The following is a 22,517-nucleotide window of genomic DNA, read 5'->3' on the forward strand; positions in this document are numbered from 1 at the left end:
TCCTAGGGCCAGTCTCAGACTTACGATGTGCCCAGGACTGAGCTGTCCTCAGCCTGTCACCAGCTCCTTCCATGTCTGCATCAGCCACATCGGCAAGGACAATGTCCCCTCCCGATTGTCTCCAGAGTGCTGGTGACTCCTGCTGTCTTGACTTCACAAGCCTCATGCAATGCCATGTGGTCTCAGCACCACCATCCCCTGGCAAACTGCTGTCTGCAGAGGCTGAGGCTGGAGGCACAGGTCTTCTTGTTGAACACACTTTCAGATTAGCTCTGTGCAGAGTCCATCCCTGTCCCAAAAAATTTGACTGAGGAGACCACCCTAGGCAGGGGCAGACAGATGTGACAAGCTGAAGCCTGAGTACCTCCTTGGAGGGCCGCAAAGGGCCTGGGAGGGTAGCCATGATGGCCCATAGGCTTTCTGGGGAGACGTGCTAATGTCCCATCTGACAGGCTCAAAGCTTTTTTGTCTAGGCTGGAGCTTCCTGCCCCAGGCCTAGTCCTGTTGGCAGAGGTGTCTGGAGCTCTCTGGGGATACCTAGCGCTCAGCTTGTCACCACTCAATGTGCTATCCAACAGGCTTTTGCTGAATCATGCAACCCAATGGAGTCCTTATGGTCCTACTCACCTGCTCAGAGGGGGCTGGCATGGGAGCCCACCACCCTGGGAAGCTGGCCAGCTCCATCCCTGAAGTCACAGCATTGCTCTGGCTCAGTCTGGATATCCTCCCTCCCAGAGACTCCAGACTCTGTCTCCTCATCAGAGAAGGAGACGTGCTTTGCAACGGACAGCCCAGCTCCACCTCCAACTGCCGTGGGACATCCTGTCTTCTCCCTATGGAGAACAAGAACTCATCCTGCCCAGAATCATGGTCCTCAGCAGGGTAAAAGATGCCATTGCTTCCTGCTGGGACATCCTTGACATGCCTGCTTTCCGCTGAGAAGGGCTCATCTTCTTCATCCTCGGAGAACACCAGAGGTTCAACCATACTCTCCTGAAACCTGGCAGCAAAGTCCTCCGTGCAGACAGAGCTAGAGCTGCTCGGACTGGCTTCACCCTGGAGGTGTTCAGCCTTGCCCACAGGGTGTTCTTCAAGTTCTGTGCAGGAGAGTAGAGAACCATGAGTCTCCTTTACACCCTGATGAGGAAGTAGCCCAGGGAGGGGAAGGAGCATTCCCATCCAGCCTGGTCTGAACCAGCTTGGAGGTCCTGGCAATATCTGCCCTCACAGGGAAACTGTCCACCTGAGCTCAGATCTTGGCTGCCTGACTCACACCAGCACACCTGAAGGAGTGTTGAACATTTGATGTTTATCTGAGACAAGATACTAAGAGGATCTAAGGCAGCCCAGCAGCTAAGCCAGGCTGTGAACCTGAACAGGAGCAGATTCTACTTCCAAAATGTGCATCTTTGGCCAAAGTACTTTTTCACCCTGGTAGATCCTGACACAATTTCAGGCATCATCACTGCAGTGCAGCTCAGTGGTGGGCATATTGCAAAGGCTTGACTAGACAGCAGGACATACAGATGGGAAGCTGCACTCTCTACCACAACTTAAGATGATGTTTCCTTAAAGCAAGGTCTCAGACAATAGCTCTGAGAAGTGAAAAATATCTTAATACAGAGGACATCTGCTCAGAAAGGACCTGCATTAGCTGAAATGGTATCCATTGATGTTTCCACACTGGAACTATGCCAGGAAAAGCAACTGCCTGAAGTGAGAATCCCTCATCCCAAACTGCCTCTTGCATCTACACAAAAGCCACATTACTCCCTCTTTCAAAAATGTTTATTCTATAGTCATAGGTTCCCAGGAACCTAATTCTGCACTGTAGCATCTGCATCATATTTGGTCTCTGTGATGCTCTATTACTTTGTTTAAACAGTGGCAACTGCAAAATTCTCTGGCTGTGCATCCGCCCATCTCCTGTTTCCCAGCAAGATATCTATCTACAGAAGGATTTGGACTGTACACCCTGCAGAGGGTCTGGAAGGCTGAGGAAGTAGAATCAGCTCTGAATAATCAACCCATGGTGCCTGCAGACAGCTCAGTATCTCTGCATATCCTGGTCCCTCCCAGGAATGTTCTAGACTGCTCCTGTGACACTGAAACAGCCCAAAGCAGAACAGCAGCCTGTCCCTAGAGAAATGCTCCAGGACACACTGCAGCAAGATGCAGATAGTGCTGGACTGGCCCAGCTCCAGCTCCATCCCCTGCTAGCAGCTGCTCTGGCCATCTCTTCCTGCATCATACAGGAGGGCTACAACAAAAGGCATTGCCAGAACAAGCCACACTCACCAGCCAGCCAAGAGACATCAAGGGAGGTGTCAGAAGCGATATTGTGGTCTCTGCTGCTGCCTGTGACTTGCACACCATGGCCCTGCCACTGCAGAGAGGAGAGAGAAAGCGCAAGGGACTGCAGGTTACTGCAGCCCTTGGTGATCAAGTAGGACAACATGCATGCCGATGTGCTTTCAGAATCAGCCAGTACATTGGAGGGACGAGACATGGCAGGAACAGCACAGTATTGGCATTTCATTGTCCCTTGGGCTCTCCCTACAGCTCTTCCACATCTCAAATTCATGCCATGACCCCCCTCAATGTGGTGCTGGTCCAGCCCACCCCAGTCACCTGCACCTGGATGAGCTGGGCATCAGTGGAGTCCAGTACATGGTTACAGTGCTCCTTTGCATAGGATCCTGCAAGTCCAGGCTGCTTCTCTGCATTCAGGTCTGCAGAGAACAGAACAGCAGAGGAGTGTCTAGTCAGGGCAGAGCATAACAGGTCTTTAAGCACTGGGGGGGGGGGGGGTATAAAGATTTCCTAAAGGGAGCTGGGGCAATGGGGAGGGGGCACGGACTGGAGACCACCTTTGGGCCAAGAAAGGCTCTCTGCATTGATGTTGCTGTCTGCAAGATGCTGGGCTTTGCTCGGGTGGGGGATTCTCTGCAGCACAAAGCATATATCAGGTGGTCCCTCCTCACAGGGTCTGGAAGTGTGCACACATGTGTACGTGCATGTGTAGGGCACCTTCAAAAAAGCAGGTCTGAGTAAAGGCACTGGTGGGTGCTGCCAGCCTATATGAACTTCTCTGCAGAAAGTTGTGCAGGGAGGTCAGTCCAAAGCATTTAGTAGGAAGCCACAGAGCCTCTCTCATTGTTTCTTCCCTCTCAGGCAGTATTGCCTCTCCCAGCCCCAGCATCCCCATGAGCCCAGGATCAAAGCCAACCACAAGTCCCTCTTGTTGTTCTCTTGCCCCGCAGACAAGAGTTGCCTCTCCAGGTCTCTCCTTGCCTTTAGATTTGCCTAGCTCAGTCACGCAGTGCAGTCAGACCCAGATGGGACAAGGAAACACTGCAAAATTAATAGCTGGCTGATGTGTCGGGGGCGGGGGGGGGGTCTAAACCTTCCTGTGGAGACAGGACAGAGGGGACAGCAGGCTGGAGCTCTGACTTCTTGCACTCTGGACTTGCAAACTGCTCAGCTATTGGGTGGCTGAGACAACCCCACCCCCAACAGCACAGGAGCAAAGGCTAGTCAGTTAAAAACTTATGGAACAGCCGGCACGCCCATGCCATGGGCTTCCGCAGGCTGAGCATCGCCTGGCATGGCTGAGCTCCAGACCAGCACAACCCTTACTGCATTTGGTGAGTTGCTTGCTTTGGCCATCGCAGACAGCCTCTTCCAGTTCCCCGTCTGCCATGAGGCCTAGCCTGCAACAGAAAGCATGGCAGCAGGGCTCACACCCACCCTGCAGCCCCCAGGGGCACCAGCTCCTCCCTGGTGCCCTCACAGCCAACAGGAGCAGCACACCCACCCCAAGCACAGATCTGCCACATGGGCTCCACACTTCACCACCAGCGGCTACGTCCCAGTACAAGCAGGGAGCTGTGGTATGCAGTGTGCCCAGGGCTTTGGAAAGCCAGGGTGCAGCAGTGCAGACAGCTGGGCAGCTCAGCCCTGCACTAGCAGCTGGAAAGCAGTCCCTCAACCATCTGGACCTGGCCTGCCTGGCAGGGCAGGGAAGGTGGGCAGTCTGCTTTCCACAAAGAAGTGGTCAGTAATGCCTGCTTGCTGGTCTCCACCCCCTGGGGCCCCCAGCGCAGACACAGCATCCAGCCGTGCAGGCTGCTACCACAACCAGGTCCTGCTCTTCTCAGTGACCGTACCATGTTCTAACAGGCTCAGCAAACGCATTAGGTTTCAGAGTTAGCACATCAAGACCAACACGGCCAGGTTCACTCACCTCCCAGTGCCGCTGGGCCAGGCTGCAGGGCTGCACTGCAGTGCAAGGGGGGGGGCCCACACGCGTTTGTGGGCACTGCAGCGGGCAGCACTTTTCCTGCCCTTTAAAAGCTGAGACGTTGGTGTCGCTGCCGCGCCCCCCCCCCCCCCCCCCCCCCGTGAGCCACCGCCCAGTGCTGCGAGCCCGGCACCCACCCACTGCTGCCCTGGCCCACGCTTGCCTGGGCCCCACGGCTGGCTGGCGCAGACAGCCCCGGCACGCCGCCCGCGTCCGTCACCGGGCAACGTCGGCGCCACTGAGGGGCCCCTGCGTGCCCTGGCCTGCCCAGCCCTCACAGCTGCCATCCCCGCCACCCCTGCCAGCCTCCCCTGCACCGCCACCTCTCCCCGGCCCCTTCCGTGACACCTTCCCAGGCCACTCCCCGTCCCAGGCAACCTCCCCTGACCCTCTTCCCTGGGTTACCTCTCCTGGACAACATCTTTCCCCAGCCACCTCCCTTGGACAACCTCCTCCCCAAACCACCTCACCTGGACAACCTCCTCCCCAAGCAAACCTCCTCCCACAGGCAACGTCATACTCTAGGCCATCTTCTCACCTGGAAAATCTCTTTCCCTAGATGACATCCCCTGGGCCATCTCCTCCCATCCCTTCTCCTCCTCTAGGTCACGTCCCTTGGACCATCTCCTCCCCTGGACAATCTCCTCTGTCCCTCCTTTCCCCCCCAGGCCACCTCCTCTGGACCTCCTTCTCCCCTCGCCATCTCCACAGACCCATCTCACCCAGGCCCCATCTGCTTCCCTTGGGCCAAGGGCAAACACAGAGTGCCCTTCAGACCCCAGGGGACAGGGAAGAGAAACCCACTCACACACCAGCAATGCTCCCAAAGCTGGCACAGCGGACCACAGCACTGAGCCCAGCTTCACTCCCCGGGTACCCAACACTCGGTCACAGCACTGGCACTTGGCCACACCATGCAGCCTGGACTTGTCGCCCAGGGGTGGCCACCCCCTCTTCCCACTCCTGTCCCCGAGAACCTCACCCCACCCACCATGCACTCAGGCTCTGCATGGTCAGGAGCTTGCCTGGCTCTGGATTCATCCTGGGACCCTCATCAGCTGCAGCTTTGTGGAGCAAGTGGTAACATTGGCACTGTACATTTTAAAACTCCCAAATCCAAGTTTTATTACTGTGTCGGAGAAGAGGGATCACTCACGATATATTGTTCAAAAGAAATACATTCAACAGCATTTACAGTAGAATGACATTAAAATCCTCTGGAGGGAAAATAGAAAGACGAGGAGATGGTGCTCAGATTAAGTGTTGTCACTAGATGACCTCTGGAAGATACAACAGATTTTAAAAAATTAATTTAAAAAATGTGGGATTTCTTTTTTGGGGGTGTTCCTAGCACTCCCCTGGGCTTTGCTAAGCTGTGCAGTGTCTGTGATGACAACTTCTAGACAGATGTATTTACTGGACGTAAATCAGAAAGGACTTCTCACTGTCTCAGAGTCTAGCAGAACTGGGCACTGAGGTGCCACACTTAATGAGCAACATTTCAATCTGCACTTTCTTTAACTGCAAGAACACATGTCCTGTCTTGAGGGACAGCTAGTGCAGGAATTTCCCACCTTTCCAAGCTCTTGGCTAATGCTTGTGTTAACAAAATAAACAAGAAAAATAAGGCATTTTGAAAAGCTAGATTCCTACTCCATTTTATAAAACTGAATCAGGCCTGGCGTGGAGAATCCTAAGTATCACTTTTCTTATCGTTATAAAACCAAACTAGGAGTAGCATAAAGGAAGCTTTAGCGCAAAGCATCTGCCATTGTCCCAGTTACGTGAATGGGTGGCTCCAAAGGAGAAGATCTAAAATGCCCTCGTGACGGGACATGCCACAGCTCTCTCAACAGGCTGAATACCATTAATGCAGCAATCTGGAAAATTTAAGAGTTTCAATGGCTTTACTGAGCCATAGACAAACCATCAGGAGGGGAGCCCTGGAAACGGTGACTATATCAGGCCCACATGCCTGTAATACCCAGCTCAGCATTTCAGAGACCCAGCTTTGAGGGTCAAACTCCTGAATCTGCGGCATACTGAGAGCTCTCCTTCAAATCCCAAATGCACTGTTTCTAGATGGGAATGATCTTTCTCATGAGATCTTTTGAGTATGACTGCTTTGGAGCAAAATGTTACATCCCTACTTAATCACCATTATCCCTACATCCCTACCTCCGGGATGAGTCTAAGGAAAAATATCGTACTCATACTACAAAAACTCAGACAGTTGCTTCTGTCTTCATTATTTTTCATCTATTATGTACCATATAAATTTAAGCAAAATAATTTTATATATATTTATATCTATTTATATATATAAATTAGAAGCAAATAAATAAGATTAAAGGGTACATTGAAATCAGTGTGTGTTGCCACTCCAATAGCCACTCACTACTGTTACATCATACAAGGTCTATATATACTATACACATAGGTATGCTGTAAATAACAGGTATGGAGGTGCTGTAAGAGCAGATGACCAGAAGGAGACTGATGGTTTAGGAACCTGATTGCATAAGTGTCCCATGTGCAGCCTTGGTTTTCCAGTTACCATTGCCTCTAAGTTTATTATTGCTTAATTATCTTCCAATGTGGATATGACAGTTCAGCTTCAAGTGACCTCTGACTCATGGGAGGGAGCAATCAGTATGATATGATGTAGACCCAGAGAAGAAGACATCAAAAATCAAATCCAGTGAGGCAAACACAAGTGTGCAGGTCTCCTTGATTCTCTCTGACCGAGCAGGACTTGCTGGGCCTGTTACCTTATGGGTCCTGCTACCTGCCTCTCATTTCTGCATTCAGGGACCAGCTATAGCTGCATGAATGTCATATGTCCAAGCATCACTCACTTCTGGTCCTCACCGACCACTTGCAGGGCTTGTTCAGCTCTTCCCAGGGCATCCAGTGCCACAGTGAGGTAAAAGCACACACGTGGGTTGAATGGCAAATGTGGGGCTACCTCATCCATGTTCTCAAGCTGATCCCAATTAGCACTCATGGGAAGGCAAGGACAGAGGCGGGACAGGGGCTCCTGGACAGTCTGTGTTTCTTCCAGATGGATACAGAGTCGAGTTCAGCCTGGCATTTCCTCCACAGACTGCCCTAGGGCTCTGAGGTGTTAAGAAGATTCCTCATGAAAATGCAAACTGCAGAGGCACAGGCTTTGCTGTGGGGCTCTCCCATTGCTCCAGGGAGGAAGCAAAGCCTATGCCTGCTGCATTCAGGAGAGAGATTTTAGTTACGACCTGAAACTCCTCCTGGGAGAGATGTTACTTCAGGGAAGAGAACTAATACACTTGTAGGAAGTCCACAGCCTGGCTTTCCTGGCACTAGGCAGCAGAAGCCTTCCAGGAATTCACCTAGGCCCCGGAGCTTTGACCTGGCACATTTGGAGACTGTCTTTCTTACTGGAGAAGCCACTGGGATGTGAATATGGATCCAGGACAAAGGCCTCCTGCCACAGAGCCACCAACAACTGCACCTGTGCCAGCAGCATGTGCAGGAACCAGCTAGCAGGGAAGCTGCCCCTTCCCACAGGCTGGTCCCCACCCTGCACTAGCTCTGCAGGAAACCCCTCCATCCAAGCAAGCGGCACCATGCCACCTTTTCCCTGACCCTCTCACCTCTCCTTCAGGCTTTTCCTCCTGCCTGGGGTCAGGCATAGCTGAACAGGGAAACTGTCTGGAAAGCCCTTGCACAAAACTTCAGATTCCTAGGAGCACTGGGTCCCACCACAGAGATATGGACGGGAGAGATCTGATGCCTGCTGGCTCCAGTGTCATAGAGCATATGCTCGTCTACAAACTGCCCTTCACTTTGTGCTCAAACACTTCGTCTGACCCCACCAACATAAGCTTGGTATCTCCTGGGTAGACAGCTCACTTTCCTGACCTCAGTGACAAGCTGTTTGCCCCTGGGATGCAGTTGCAGGAAAAACAAACCAAACATAACAGAGAAGGACCTGGAGGTGGATGACAAGTTGACCATAAGCCAGCAATGTGCCCTTGCAGCCAAGAAATCCAATGGTCTCCTGGGGTGCATTAGGAGTGTTGCCAGCAGGTCGAGGGAGGTGATCCTGCCCCTCTACTCAGCCCTTGGGAGGCCTCATCTTGACTACTGTGTCTGTTGTGGGCTCCCCAGGACAAGAGAGACATGGAGCTGCTGGAGAGAGTCCAGCATAGGGCTACAAAGACAATCAGAGGGCTGGAGCATCTGCCATATGAGGAACGGCTATGAGAGCTGGGCCTGTTTAGCCTGGAGAAGAGAAGTCTGAGGGGGGATCTTATCAATGTCTACAAGTCCCTGAAGGGAGGGTGTCAAGGGGATGGGGACAAACTCTTTTCAGTTGTCCCATGTGACAGGACAAGGGGCAACGGGCAGAAATTGAACCACAGGAAGTTCTGCCTGAATGTGAGGTGCAATTTCTTCCCTGTGAGAGTGACAGAGCACTGGAAGAGGTTGCCCGGAGAGGTTGTGGAGTCTCCTTCTCTGGAGATATTCAAGGCCCGCCTGGATGCAACCCTGTCTAACATGCTCTAGGTGACGCTGCTGAGCAGGGGAGGTTGGACTAGATGATCTCCAGAGGTCCCTTCCAACCTTACTAATTCTATGATTCTATGATAACCCCAATCACTCTCACAAAGTATCATGTTAAAGACAGCCCCAAACCTTGACTAAAGACTGCAGACTCATGGGAAACTGTTCAATGTGCTTCTTCGGAAAAAAAAAAAAAAAAAAGAAAGAAAAAAAAAGAAAGGTCACCAGCTGAAATGTCCTGATTGGTATTGCTGGGATCACAGGGCACTGCGGGAGCCACCAAGAGAATCCGAGATCAAGTGCCTCAGCTACAGTCCCTGGAGGCAGTTTTCTGAGCAGGGCTCAAAGAGTTGTTTGTGTCTTTAAAGGAACCTGAACCAGGAGTAGATTTAAAAAAAAAAAAAAAATCCATAAAGTCCACAAACAAATGGGGAAAAAAATGTCAAAAGAAGAGCTCACACAAACATACGGCATCCCCACAATGCGAGCATCTTTGGAAGTCAACGTCTCAACCAATAAAGCTGAGGCGCTGAAAGATATAGGCAGCAACTCCTGATAGCAATAAATATGTCAGGCTAAAAAACAACCAGATTCAATGTGTCTTCATTCCTAATTAGTAGCTGAAAAAGCCACCATTAAAAAAAAAATGCTATTTATTAGTGTGTAAAAAAATAGGTTTGGAATCCCTGTTTAGATTTGCTCTTTAAATTTCTGCATGTATTTAGTCTGTGTATGTGTTTCTTTGCACTGTTACCTGACAGCAGGATGCTGCCAGAGTGTCCTCACTGTCCCTCTGTCTATCCTGGTGAAAAGAGAGGCCTGGGGCTGGCCACCCCAAAGTGAGCACAGCAGCTCAGAAGATGTCAGGGCACATGCTCCAGTCCTGCTTGTCCTTGGCCTCCCAATATCCACCTTTATAAACACAGATCAGCTCCCCTGTCATGGGATCCACTTTCCGCTCAAACCACAGTGGGATGTAGCCTTCATAGTCCTTGCCTGCAAAAGAAGAAAAACTAAAGGTGAGGAGTGGTTTTACCTCTGCCGTATAGTTAACTGCATAATTTCACTAGGGGCCCAGAGTGATGCCATGCCCAGAGCCTAGATCCCCAACACCAGAGCCCTTTCAGGGCTGTCCAACTCAGTTGCTTTATCCCTAGTTTAGCAGCAAAGGGCACTAGGCCTTTGACCCAGCTCTGGTCATCCCTCCAACAGCCCAGAGTACCTCACCTTCCTCCAGGGCTTCCACAGCCTCGGCCTCCCGCCTTCGGCGCACGGCTCTCTGCTTCTCTTCAAGTCGCTGTTTCTCCACGTTGGCCTCATCCCACCGGCCACTTTCCATGAGCCGCTGGTCAGGTCTCAGCCGGCTGTCTGTGGGGGCCACTCTCTCCTCGGGTTCATTCAGGGTGAGGGCCAGGTCAGAGAAGAAATACATGTTCTCGGCATTCTCCCTGGAGCCAGAGAGCCCAGATCAGGACATCAGAGGTAGTGCTTACCTGAGCTAGAGTTCCCCATTCATTCACATGCTTGTGTCTCATGTTCAGCTTTCCAAAGCTGCTCTACTATTATTTCGATCCCCCAAAACACATATAGAAGGTCCTTTGGGGAGCCCTGTCTCCCACCACCCTAGTGGAGATGCCAACGATGCCTCTCCTGGACTAATCCTGCCACACAGCCTCTCCAGGGAGTACATACACCTTCTCCATTGGCTAGCTCAGCGTGAGGAAGCTAAACACCTACGAGCTGACTGCAGTGTTGCATGGCTGAAATATGAAATAGCTCAACCCAAAAGATTTGAGACTGAAGAACTGAGTGGCTTAGTCCTGGGGCCACACACAACACTGGTGGCACCACATGGATACATTTTCCACTGGGAATCATTCCAGCAGAACACCTTCAGATCCAAAGAAGGGATCAGCTGTCAGTGCTGCCAAATGGTTGAAGATTGGTTTGGTGTTTCTTTTCTGGGTGTAGCATCCAGGCAACAGGAACTGGCCTAGGTGCCAGACAGGAGCAGAGAACCACCAGAACCCCTAATACAACACAAAAAGGACTGATTCAATGTAAAGGAGAGTTATGATGTTCCTCTGGATCACAGCTGTTGAAGAGTTGTCTGCTCACACACACAGCTGCTCTCATGCTCTGCCACACTACTCTGAATAAAGAAAAACAACATGCCAAACCAAGCACCAAGCTGAGCTGGGTGGGAGCAAGGCTGGATGAGGAGGGAGGACAGCAACCTGCTGTGACCAGGAACATCAAGAGGGTTGGTCCCCAAAGGGCTCAAGCAACTAGTCCGAAAGAGGATAGCCAGCAACCATCAGAGTAACTTGGTGAAGCAGTTTTCCAGCCACACTGGCGTCCCCTTGCAGAGAGCACACAACCTGCTCTCTCATCCTGGCATACACTTGTAACCCAAGAAAGCCACACAGTCACATAAGTCCTGGTCCCTTTCCACTGTGCTTAGCCTTGTGCACAACAGAGCTGCCTTCATAGCAGTCCCTTCTAGAGCCCCTCCCTCCCCCAGTGTTGTCTGCACGATACAGAATTACACCTTTATCCTTGGTTCATTTTGCCCATTGCTGCAATGCAAGGAGACTGCAGTTATTTAACAAGAGGAGCTCTGCAGCCCAGGCCACAGAACCCCAAGCCTGAGGATGTCACTCACGGAAGGGGGTATTTCTTCCACAGGACCTTTGGAGAGAGGGTCTGGTAGACAGTTTTCTGTTTGCCTTCTGAGCTGGTGCTGCCATGGCTGCTCTGCACTATCTTGGAGCACTCCATCTTCTCATCCCATGTGCCAGACATGACGTAGTGGGCCTTACCATCAGCATCAGTCACCACCCCTGTCACCTGTCAGAAGAACAGATGAAATTGCAGAGATGGCTCTACTGGCATTTGAAAGTACCCAAAGGGCAAGCAGATGGGCAGGAAGCCAGAACACCCTTTGGATAGCCCAAGTAGCTAGACCTCGTGATTCAATTGGGGCTGTAGCGCCCTTGGGACAGAGCCTTGCTGCCCCCCACATAAGGAGAATATGGCTTACCCTGATCCAGCCCCTGTTGTTGGATCTCCAGCCCATCCAGTCCTTTCCAGGTCTCAAATACTGTCACCTGGCTAGCACCACAACTTTAGTAAAGAGCTGAGCAGAGCCCAAAAACAGGCTCTGGTTGACCCAGCTGGTTCCCTCCCAGGCCTTGCTGGTGACCTACATCAGACAGAGGTGACAGCCCAGTTCCCATGAACGCTCCTTGCCCTGTGCTAGGTTCATCCTGTCTGCAGTGCTGAGATCTCACAAGCTCTGGCCTGGCTCAGAGAGAAGAGCCAGGCCCCACCACGAGCAAGGCTGCTAGAATGAGCAGGGATATTTTTGGACACGTACCTTTCGGGGGACATCTCTGGAGAAGTAGCTGTAGGGGGTAAATTTCAGCTGGCATTTATCTTTTGACTTATGGTTAACAATCTCTATTTCACCAGACTAGATAAAAGACAGAGAATCACAGGAAGTGAGACTTTGCAAGGAGACAAATCAGGCATTAGTTGTAGTTCGTGCAGATACAAATGAACATCAGCTGCAGCATTACTTCTGTTCCTGACTCCGGATGCTGGAGCAGTGCCATTGAAGACAGTGCCGCTGAGGAAACAGGGATGCTGGCAGCCCCAGCCAGCCCCGCGGCTCATCAACAGCAGCCTGCTCTGTTTGGTAGGAGCAAAATTTGTCACGCACTGGATCTGACCATGTGTGGCCATTATACAACCCTGCCCCATGGAGCTGCTAGCTTTGGAAGGAGCTCCGAATACCATTCCCCCCACCCCTGTCAGGGAAATACATCTTCCTATCACAGCAGGAATATTGTTTGGAAGTCAGACAGGACTAGCATATACTGTAGGAAGGAAATATCCCTCTAGTCCCTCTGCCCTGGTCCTAAAGTAAGGCAAGGACCAGACAGGGACTCTCTCCTCAAACCAGCAGCCACTGACCTGGTCAATCCAGAGCTTGCCTACAATGATGTTGTGAACAGTAGAGGTGACCTTCCTCCAGACATAGTGATTACCACTGGAGTGGAACTCGAGGTGGATGGCACCTGTGGAGAGATGAGAGTGTAGGGCAGAAGGAGCAGCACTGCTCAGGGCAGCCGTCACGCCTCTCCAGCACACAGTGACACCCCAGCACCACACTCTTCCTTGGAGCCAACATGGGCCTTCTACCTGCATCCCCATTCCTCAGCCCCAAATCTCCTCTCAGTAGTTAAGAAACAGAAGGAGTTTTCATGTCTTCAGGCTCTGTCTTTACTCAACTTTACAAAACATGGACTTTGATCCTGAATGCATAGTGTTCCCTGCAGGCAGCACTAGCATTACATCTGCATCCTTCCCTCCCCTTGCTGCATGTTTTACCACTCTAGTGAAGCTGCAATATCTGTAAAGTCTTCTCTCCCTGCAAAAGCTCTAATTTTAAAAGTAGGTCAGAAATGTGCTGCCTGGTTGACAGCTCAGTGTCATGAGACAAGTCAGGTACCCTCAGTGTTAGCTTAGTTTTGGGACAGGCAGGACTGTCTGTGACTAGGAGCATGAAGATCTGTGCTCCTGCTTGCTTGAGATGGAAATCATCCTTTCTGGTTTGAATCTGTATCTGCATCTGGTTACCCAGGGCTTCCCCAGTAATTAAAGGAGAGACTGAGATGTTCTAGCATCCCACCCAAGGTCTCAGCTACATGTGGGCATGGGCATGGGATCAGCATGTGGGTATAATCTCTTGGGTACTGCACAAGCAGTGCCAACCAAGGCAAGCCCTGATCTTCTCAACACAAGTCACCTACCCAGTGGCATAATAGAGAGGTATTTGCCCCTGAATTTGCTGGCAATCGTGATTTCTTGCCACAGAGTCCACCCTCGCTTGGAATACACATGATGGGCAGCTGCTGGGGGATGATGGCTCACCTGGGAAAGAGAAGAAACAGCCTGTCAGGCCACATCAACCCATATCAGAGAGCAAGAGGCAGGAGCAGAGGGCCCCCTGAGGGCTTTCAGAGTACACAGCCATGAGGGTATGAGCCCAAGGACAGACTACGGCTATATGCCAGTTTTGGCCTGAGGATGCCATGCTTTCTGACCTCCCAAAGACAACTACCTAAAATTCACAAGGAAACACCACACTGAGTTCCCAGCCATGGCTGAGCATCTCCAAGGCCAGGGGAGACACTGGGGTTACCCTGAGACACAATCACCTTCTCCATCAGAGTGATTTCCTACAAGGTGGTCTGGCAGCATGTGCAGGTGCAGAGAATTACAGTCAGGATTTTCTAAGGCTCATTAGCAAAGCATCAGTTCAAATTCAGCAGCTTTTTTTTTAATCAGTATGAGAGTGTGCTAGAGCATGACCCCTGGAACAAGGCCCCACTCTCCAAGAATCTTGGTTAAGAAACAGGGATGTGCTGAAACCCAGCCCAGATCGCAATTCCAGCGTAACAGCATCTCTCCCGCCTGCAGCAGCTCCCACTGCTTCTGCCTGGAAAAATCCTGCAGGGCTAAGCTCCCCACATCACCTGAGAAACACTGGCCTGCTCAGCCAAGACTTCGGCCTTGTTCCTATTGGCAAATTGAACTTCAGCCAAGGCAGGGGAAGCAGATACAACTCTGCAGCACAACTGTCTTGAAGGTTCTGGGGACACTGATCAAATAGTGACTCTGTGATGACTTGTGAAAGGGCACTGCTCATATTCCTTTGTCCTGGAAAAGTCACAACATGGGAAGACTATAAAGTTGTCCCACAAATGCTACTCAAGCTGAGACTAGGACATCACAGCCCAGCTCCAAAGAGCTCAAGACGACAAGAGAGACTGAGAGCAGCCTGGTTTGCAGCAGGGGCACCCTGGCAAAAAGAACTGCTGGAGGAAAGAAGTTCCCAGTAATGCTTGTAATGCCTTTACTTCTGTAGTGCAAGTGACTGAGAAACTGTAGGAGAGCTAAGACCACGTGAGGGGCCTTGATCTGCTGGTGGAAACAAAGGTATTCATCTGCATGGGAAAACCTGAGCGAGCAGATGGCGGTGTGCTGCTGAACTGCTGTTGTCCTCAGCAGAGACCCCTGGGGCAGGGAGCAGCCCAGGCCACTGGGCTCCCTTTACCTTTCCCTCAAACGAGGCACTCATGCAGTCGATTTGGGGCTATCCAGCACAACACACGCTTTCGTTCCCTGGGAACACCTCCAGACCCAACTGCATTAAGACATGTTTTGCACTGATGTAATTACAGCCTAAGTGCCTTGAGCAACTGGATTACAAATGTGAACAGAACAAAAATCTCTCCATTAAATCCCACGGTAACCAGCAGCAGAAAATCCTATTTGGTTAACTGGATTTAATTCACAAGATTATCAATATTTTGCTCAGCATGTCTTAGGGTTGAGCAGCAAACAGGCGCTCCAAGGAAAATTAAGAGCGCTAGAAACAATGTCCATCTGGCTACACAGCCCCAGGTCCTGGAGCAGGACACAGCACAGTCCTTACCAAGGGTGGTACCAGGCCAGGACCGCCCACAGCAAGAGGTACTGCCGATCCTGTGCAGATGCAAACCTATGTTATCTCTGAATTTGCTCTTTGAGTTTTGTCCAGAAGGGGGATTTAGGGACTCAGCTCATGAATCAAATGCTCCTGAGTGCTACAACAGAGCAGTTTCACTCCCAGTTACAGTAAACCTCAGTTTATGATGAATCTCTTCTACACCTTTGCGGGTAAAGACCGGGATGGAGGAAAGAGTTAAGAGTTCAAATGGCTGCTATAGCAAGCCTACACCTGGTGCGCACCCAAAATCCACCCATCCCCAAAGCAGCTGGAGCAGGCACACCAGAGAGGATGAATTTTCCATTTTAATGCCTGCTTCACACCAGGAGCAACTCTGCTCCAGCAGAGGTGAGGCTGATCTGTGATCCGAGCCCCAAGGCTCAGATCACTGTCCTGCCCTGGCCTACTGACTAGGCCTAGGTAGGAAAAGGGCATCTTGAAACCAGGCATTTCTGCCTTGGGATGCTCCAGTGACAGCAGCAGCCCTGGGGAGCATCTGACACTGAGATATGCATGGTGCTAGTGAGGGAAAAATGAAACAGCCAGGCAGGAGGGCATGACATGATGGATGCAACAGGTGATAGTGTGAGAAGTGACAAAAGTTACAGATAACACCTGGAGGGTTGGTCAGATTTGCTTAAGGGGGCAATGTGAGAAACAGCCAGACCTCAGAGATAACTGGAGGAGATTGCTGGAGACCTTTGGGAAGCAAAGTCTTGCAAGGCCAGCAGTACCTAGATAACCATACCAGTAATAAGCAAGCAAGGCTGACTACCTAGGAAATGGGATCAGAAACACCAAATTTGGGAATGGATGTAGCAAAACCAGGATCAACAGCAAAATGTTACCTCAGTGTGGATTGTTTATGTGGGAGGCTGGGATGGAGAAAGGGAGTACCACGATGGTGGAAAGGAGGGCCAAAAAATAGGAAAGGGGCTAGAAAGGTATGAGAATAATGTGACTGGGGCTGTCCTGCAGCAGGTGACAAGCAGCCCTGTGCTTGCTCACTGCAGACCAAATGAGAACAGTAAACCAAAGCTGTTGTTCTGACCACACCATGCATGTAAAACCTGCTTCAGCAGCCAGGAGGACTGGCTGCAAGGTGCTTTCCCCACCTAACAGATAGATAAAGCATCCTGGCATCACTATGTCAGCAACCCAGACACCAGCATCTACCCACCACTTGCTAACATTAAGTTGAGCAGGGTCACAGTGCAGGGAGAGGTGACACAGAGGTATTCGAGAATGTACAGAGCCAGAGAAGAAGCCACAGAAAATACATGATTATCATTCCTGCTCCTGATTGCTTAGGCTTTTTACCCCTACAGCCTGGAAAGCACATTCCTCGCTAGATTTTGACTTATTTAGATATCAGTCATTCATTTGCACTTTAATGTGACAGCAGAGGACATTTGTAGCTGTAGTCCATAACACTCAGGTCAGCAGTGTCCTGGCTTGCTGCAGTCTCTGGCATGAGCTCTGGTGACTGGGACAGGCCACATGGACATCATTGAGCGCTGCAAGAGAGCACAGCTGGCTGCAAGCAGAGCTGGCCCAGTCAGACATTCAGCTTTGGATGGCATACAGGGACAGCAGAGGCATGAATCCTAGAGAATATCTACAGAAGCACCTTTACTTTTGTCACTGGTTAAATGGCCACACTTCCAGGAGACCCAACACAGCCTGCTTGCTGCTGGGGCAGGCATGGCCCATGACTTGCTCCCACTGTCCCTGCCCAGAGGGGCACTGCAAGCCACTGTCAGCCTCTGCCAAGACAGAGAGGCAGTGCAAAGTTTGAGAGCTCACGAGGGATGACAGAATGGACAGATATGATGTGATGGGAACTGCCACCCTGCCTTGGGCCACACCTTTGCCAAGCATGTGCAGACTTTAGGTATCTTATCATTGAGCAGTTTTGTTTGCACCTAGATGTCCTGTTAGGAGTTGACTGCACAGTATAAAGTCTGCTACGGCTGCTGCCCAGACTTGGGTGTGAAGGTCTGTGATTTGGCCAACGGTTCCTCAGAAATAGTTTGGCTTTGCACCGGGGCTGTGCTGGCAGGCAGGCGAAGCCAGTGCTCTCAGGAGGGTACCAAGCAAGGAGAGTAACAGGAAAGTTCCCAAGGACAGCAGCACTAATTGGTAGCAGTGGGCTGCCTGCGGAGGAGGAGATAGGAGCTTTACAGAAACACAGGGCACTCTGTGGAGGCTGGGAGGCATGGAGCTGATCACAGAAATCACCCACAGAAAACACTACGCTTTCAAAAATAGCTGAAAGAGAGACAACACGGAGCTCTTGGGGGAGTGCAGCAGCCTGGGGGAAGACCCAGGATCCTCTCCACGGAACTGAGAACTGTTGGCAGATATCTAAATTCACTTAGAGGCCTGGTGGCATCTGGATATGCACACACTAGCAAGGCTCAGTTTAGATCCTGAGTACAAGAGACAGACCAAATGCCACAAAGGACAACCTGAAAAGAAAACCACAGGGACCAGAATACACTCTGTGTCACAGGAAGACTTACATCCCACACCAGCGTCATCGCTGCCTTGTCAGCCCTGCAACCTCAACTGCAAGTCTCTCACCCTTCATGAGGCTCAACACATTTATCCAGCTGCTTAAGGATACTACCATGGTGTGGGACTTCAGTGAGTATAAACTCATTCTAGCACAACTGTGATGGCAGGGCAGGACAGCTCAAAAATCCTTTCAAGCAGAAAGCAGGACAAACAAAGCAATGTCAGAGGAACATGGAACTTCCTCACTCCATAGTCCCAGCTTGCCTGTCTGCACGTCTGACCACGTCATCAGTTATGAGCATCATGTAGCCCAGCATTGCATGTTCAGATAAGCAGCAAAACCGTTTTCCATCTAAGGAGCTCTGTCAGGGCGTGTCTGCTCTTTCCCACCAGAAAGAGTTCTCCGGCACTTTGGCCAACTCACCATCGGGGATTCCCATGCCAGGATAGCGTGACACTCGGCACCCACCTCCTTGGTGGATCACACAGGTGCACTGACACATAATTTCTCCTTGCTAGGGACCCTCTACACAAAGCGCTACTTTAGACTGCTTCTATGGGGAGCGCTCTGCAGCAGGGGAGACCAGTCTGAGCAAGGTGCACCATCAGTGCATCGGTAGAGGGAGGGTCCTGAGCACCAGGTGCCTGGAAGACATAGCTTGCGAACACAGCCCCTAGCTCTGCAAAAGCCAGCTCAACAGAAATGCAGTTCATTCCCAACAGCCATGACTGGGGAGCAGCTGGGGAGACCCTGGCATGGCAGGAGGCACCCAGCTCCAATCAGGAGGGTGCCTCTGCCCCACGGGTACCACGAGTGGGCTACGCAGGCTGCTGGACCCAGCTCCTGAGCATAGTTCAGGCTGTGGGCAGGAAAAACCTGAGCTCAGAGCAGGCTGGCCCAGAGGCAGAGGTGGTTCTTCGTAGGAGAGCTCTGCTCTGGCACTGGGTGAAGAAAACTAGCTCAAGACACACAGGGCACTGGAGCAGAACTACTCACTTTTCTCTTCTCCTAGTTCTTGCTGCTCTTGCTTCAAAGCTAGGATCCTCCAGCTACTCCAACCTTTTCAGCAGCCCTGGGCTGTCTCCCAGCACTTGGCCAGCACTGTTCTCCACCTGCCTCCATCTCTTCTATTTTGGGCTCATCTAGGCGATTAGTACAGGTATCAGACTGCACTGCAACAGAGCATACTTTCACCCTGCAGCTCAAGGCTGTGGCCCAGTGCTCCCCAGCCTGCTTCACAAAGGCATTTCTCACATATTTTGACATTAAAAAACATCACTTTATATCCCAAAGAAAACAATCAGTGCAGAAGGGGGAAATACGCTGAGTGTCAGAGCACTACAGCCATTGTCAGGCTGATTCTCGTACCATGAATCAATGGACTGCAGCCTTGATCCCCAAATCTCACTTCATTGGTCTCAATGGGTACTGTCTGCCCTTGCAAGTCTTGGACCTATATTGGCCTTTACAGAGGGACAGAGGTCTGCGATTTTGCTTGAAGTTTCTGAAGTTAGAAAGCTGTGATAATCTCTTTGCTCTGAGGATCCCAGCCCCAAAACAGCACAGAGACCACCTGGAGAACACAGAAATACCCCCCCCCCCAACACTTCCCCCTCCCCCTGCTTCTTCTGTGTCCCACCTTTCACATCCAGCAAAAGGTTATAAATGGCCGAGGAAGGCAGGATGGACCAAACAACCATGCTAAATGTTAACTTGTCAAGAATCAATTTTCTTCACAGGTCTCAACTCATTAAGCACTGCAGGTTTTTAAGACCTGCTGTTTGACTGATGTGTGTCAGATGCACTCTGTGATTAGAGCATGAGGATGCCAGAGGTTCTCAGGTCATCCTCAAGCTCTGAAACCAAAAAGCTTTTCAAGCCAACAAGAAAGAAGTAAGACCCCAAGACTTGCTCCAGCCTGAAGAAACACCGGGAGCAGGGAGGAACTGTGCAACTGCTTGCTGCTACAAGGGAGCTTGAGTGAGGAGAGTTTCTCCTTTTCTGCTCAAGCGTTAAGGTGGTAGAGAAACCGCAGCTCCAGGTCAGGCTGCCAGGAGACCTGCCAGCATGACAGAGGTCCTTCTCCCCTCTGCGCCACATCTCCTGCTCTGTGATACTGAGGAACACGGCTCAGGTTCTATCTGCTGCTTCTTCTGCCAATGCCAACAGCTAACTGCTCCCTACATTGGCCTTGCTCAGTGCGAGGAGACACCCATTCTTCTTCAGGAAAGGGCTGTTTTGGGCAGATGCGAAGAGTGGGACAGTGCTCCTGCTGCTGGGCAGTCAATGAGACCTCCTCTCCACAGATCACTTCTTACCTGCTCACACAGGGACCGAAAGCCAAATTCATCCAGCCGGTCAAGCTCATAGGTTTCCCCCAGCAGCGGGTTAAATGGCTTTGCTGTGCGGTGGACAGTCGTCGAGTAGGAAGACACTGAAAACGCAGCAACGAAGCACATCTGCTCCGTGGAGCTCTCGCACTTGACAGCTTTGTCCAGTAGCTCGTGGTACTCCAAGTCCTCCGTGAGCCGCTGCAGCATGGAGAGGGGCTCATTGAAGTTTACCTAGCAAGATGGAGAGGAGCAAGGGTCAGCGTGCAGCACACAGGACTACACAGGAGAGTCACCCAGCCAGGTGCTTACTCGCCTCCTCAGTTGAGTCCCAGCCCTGCCAGACCCATGTGCCCTGTACCCTTGCCTGCCAGCTGCCGGCATCACACACCTTTGTGCTCCAAGCACGGGGAACACGGATGCACTCCAAGCGCCAGGGGTTCACGAAGGACGGGAGCTTCACTTCGCTGAAGCAGCAGCCTTTTAATTCTTCCTGTTCTCCTCTCACCTATGCACCAGGCAAGATCTGCACTACAGCAGATCTCCTTTAAAAGCCCACTGCAGGACTGTGCTGCCCTGGGAGAGGTGAAGGGACTTGAGGGCAGCTCACAGATCTGTCAAAGGCAGTACCTGCATATGTGCTGCCTCCATCTAAAAATCATTAACTGAAGATGAGAAACTCATGCTCTGTCATGCTCCCTGAACCGTACTACGAGAGCCTGAAGGCTTTTGAGCTGCCCAGCTGGCATGAGCTGGAAACAGCCGGAGCAGGGAGCTGGCAGCCCCGTGAGCTAACCAGATAATTTCCCCGGTCATGCACGCATGCACATTTCACTTCAGACCTCCAGTGGGCTCCCAAAGAGCATTTCAGCAGCAAGCCTAGTTTCCTCCTGCCTCCCAGCAAGCACTCTGCAGGCCTCGAGCTAGAGATGGCAAGGAGGGCAGAGATGCTGCTTGCGGTGCTCCCGTTGCTGCTGACACGCTCTCCCTCCCCTGGAAGCGGCAGTAGCATTTGTGCCACGACTACTGATGCTGTTTGAAAGCGTCCTCTTTCCAGGTAAGCGCAGGACAAAGCCCTCTGTGCTGCTCCCCGGGCCCCCTTCCGTCACCTCCTGGCAAATAAGCCCTTCCCACGCAGTCCTGAACATCAGCACATCAGGAGACTCTGGAAAACCCTGCCCAGAGCCACCAAGATCAGGACCAGTCCTTTCTCCTGCACAGTGCATCTGCTTGGCTTACAGGTGTGACACCTGCTGAGCCACAACACAGCTGAGGAGCAGGAGCAGGGCTGAGCCCCAGGCACGTTCATCTGCCACCAAGGCCCTGCTTGGCATTGATTTCTGAGCCCTCAATCCTTGCCGGCCTCATGACGGCAGCTGAAGGGGTACAGGCATCTCACCATGGGGCTGCTCTTGGGTAGCATCAGGTCTAACCTTGCCCAACTTCTAAGCACAAGCTTAGGGAAACTGAGATGTTTTCTGTCACGTGAGTGGAATGTCTTCTGCCGGGAAACAATCCAAACTGGGCTTTTATGTTCAGTTTGGAACAACAAAACTATTTTAGAACAAGGAGATGTTTGGAGGATTGGAGAACTGTTTTTCACAGAAGCCAAGTTACATATTGTATAGTAAGAAAAAGATAAATAAAAAGATCATTTCAGCCTAGGATTTAGCCTAGGCTAAGCACCAGGGATCTTGGCATATCCAAACGAGACAGATTTATGTAGAAAGGGAAGCAATGCATCCGCTGCAGAGCATATCATGACCAACATGAGATAACTCTCAGAAGAAACCCAAGCAAAGCAGTCCATTCAAATAGGCAGCATGAGAACAAAGTCAGCAGCTGTGTCCTCTCCATCAGCACTGCTCAATGACAAATCAAAGTCTTTCCACGGAGGAATAAAGATTAACACACCAAAAATGCAAAATCTCTAAGCCTTTTTACTCCCTTTTAATGCAGCAGATTTGCTCATCCACAATAAAAATTAACAGGAGTACTAGCAGTTCACATCACGTCCCTTTGGGAGAGGACAGTGTCTCAAATATGCCCCTCAAAGGCATTTTTGCCTTTAAGCAATCAGCTGGAGCACCTGGAAGTAGAAACTCTGTTCACCTCCCCGTCAGCAATCCCAATCCACAGCACGCAGAAGAGCCTCACCAACATTTTATACTACAAATAATTAGCCAAGTTTCAAAACAGTCCTTCTTAAGCTGGCTGCTCTGCTTCCTTCTCATCTCTCTTTTGCTCCGTTAACTGCAG

At 51.2% G+C, this 22,517-nt stretch overlaps 1 protein-coding gene across 7 annotated transcripts in view; it reads right to left on the bottom strand.

Annotated features, from left to right (window-relative positions):
* Positions 1-5,402: 5,402 nt before the first annotated feature.
* Positions 5,403-22,517, bottom strand: part of OSBP2 (oxysterol binding protein 2) — a 157,713-nt gene continuing 140,598 nt past the window's right edge. For 6 of the 7 annotated variants that reach the window (XM_062590051.1, XM_062590054.1, XM_062590053.1 and 3 more), the window contains 7 exons: positions 20,247-20,492; positions 13,666-13,786; positions 12,827-12,930; positions 12,228-12,323; positions 11,514-11,698; positions 10,076-10,296; positions 5,403-9,844 (listed from right to left, as the gene is read on the bottom strand). In XM_062590051.1, coding sequence (XP_062446035.1) covers positions 9,702-9,844; positions 10,076-10,296; positions 11,514-11,698; positions 12,228-12,323; positions 12,827-12,930; positions 13,666-13,786; positions 20,247-20,492 — 1,116 coding nt within the window. In that variant the 3' untranslated portion in view covers positions 5,403-9,701. The remainder of the gene's footprint in view (positions 9,845-10,075; positions 10,297-11,513; positions 11,699-12,227; positions 12,324-12,826; positions 12,931-13,665; positions 13,787-20,246; positions 20,493-22,517) is intronic. The other variant, XM_062590052.1, reaches the window with a different exon arrangement.

This window comes from Rhea pennata, chromosome 17 (genome assembly GCF_028389875.1).
Source record: "Rhea pennata isolate bPtePen1 chromosome 17, bPtePen1.pri, whole genome shotgun sequence".
NCBI lineage: Eukaryota > Metazoa > Chordata > Aves > Rheiformes > Rheidae > Rhea > Rhea pennata.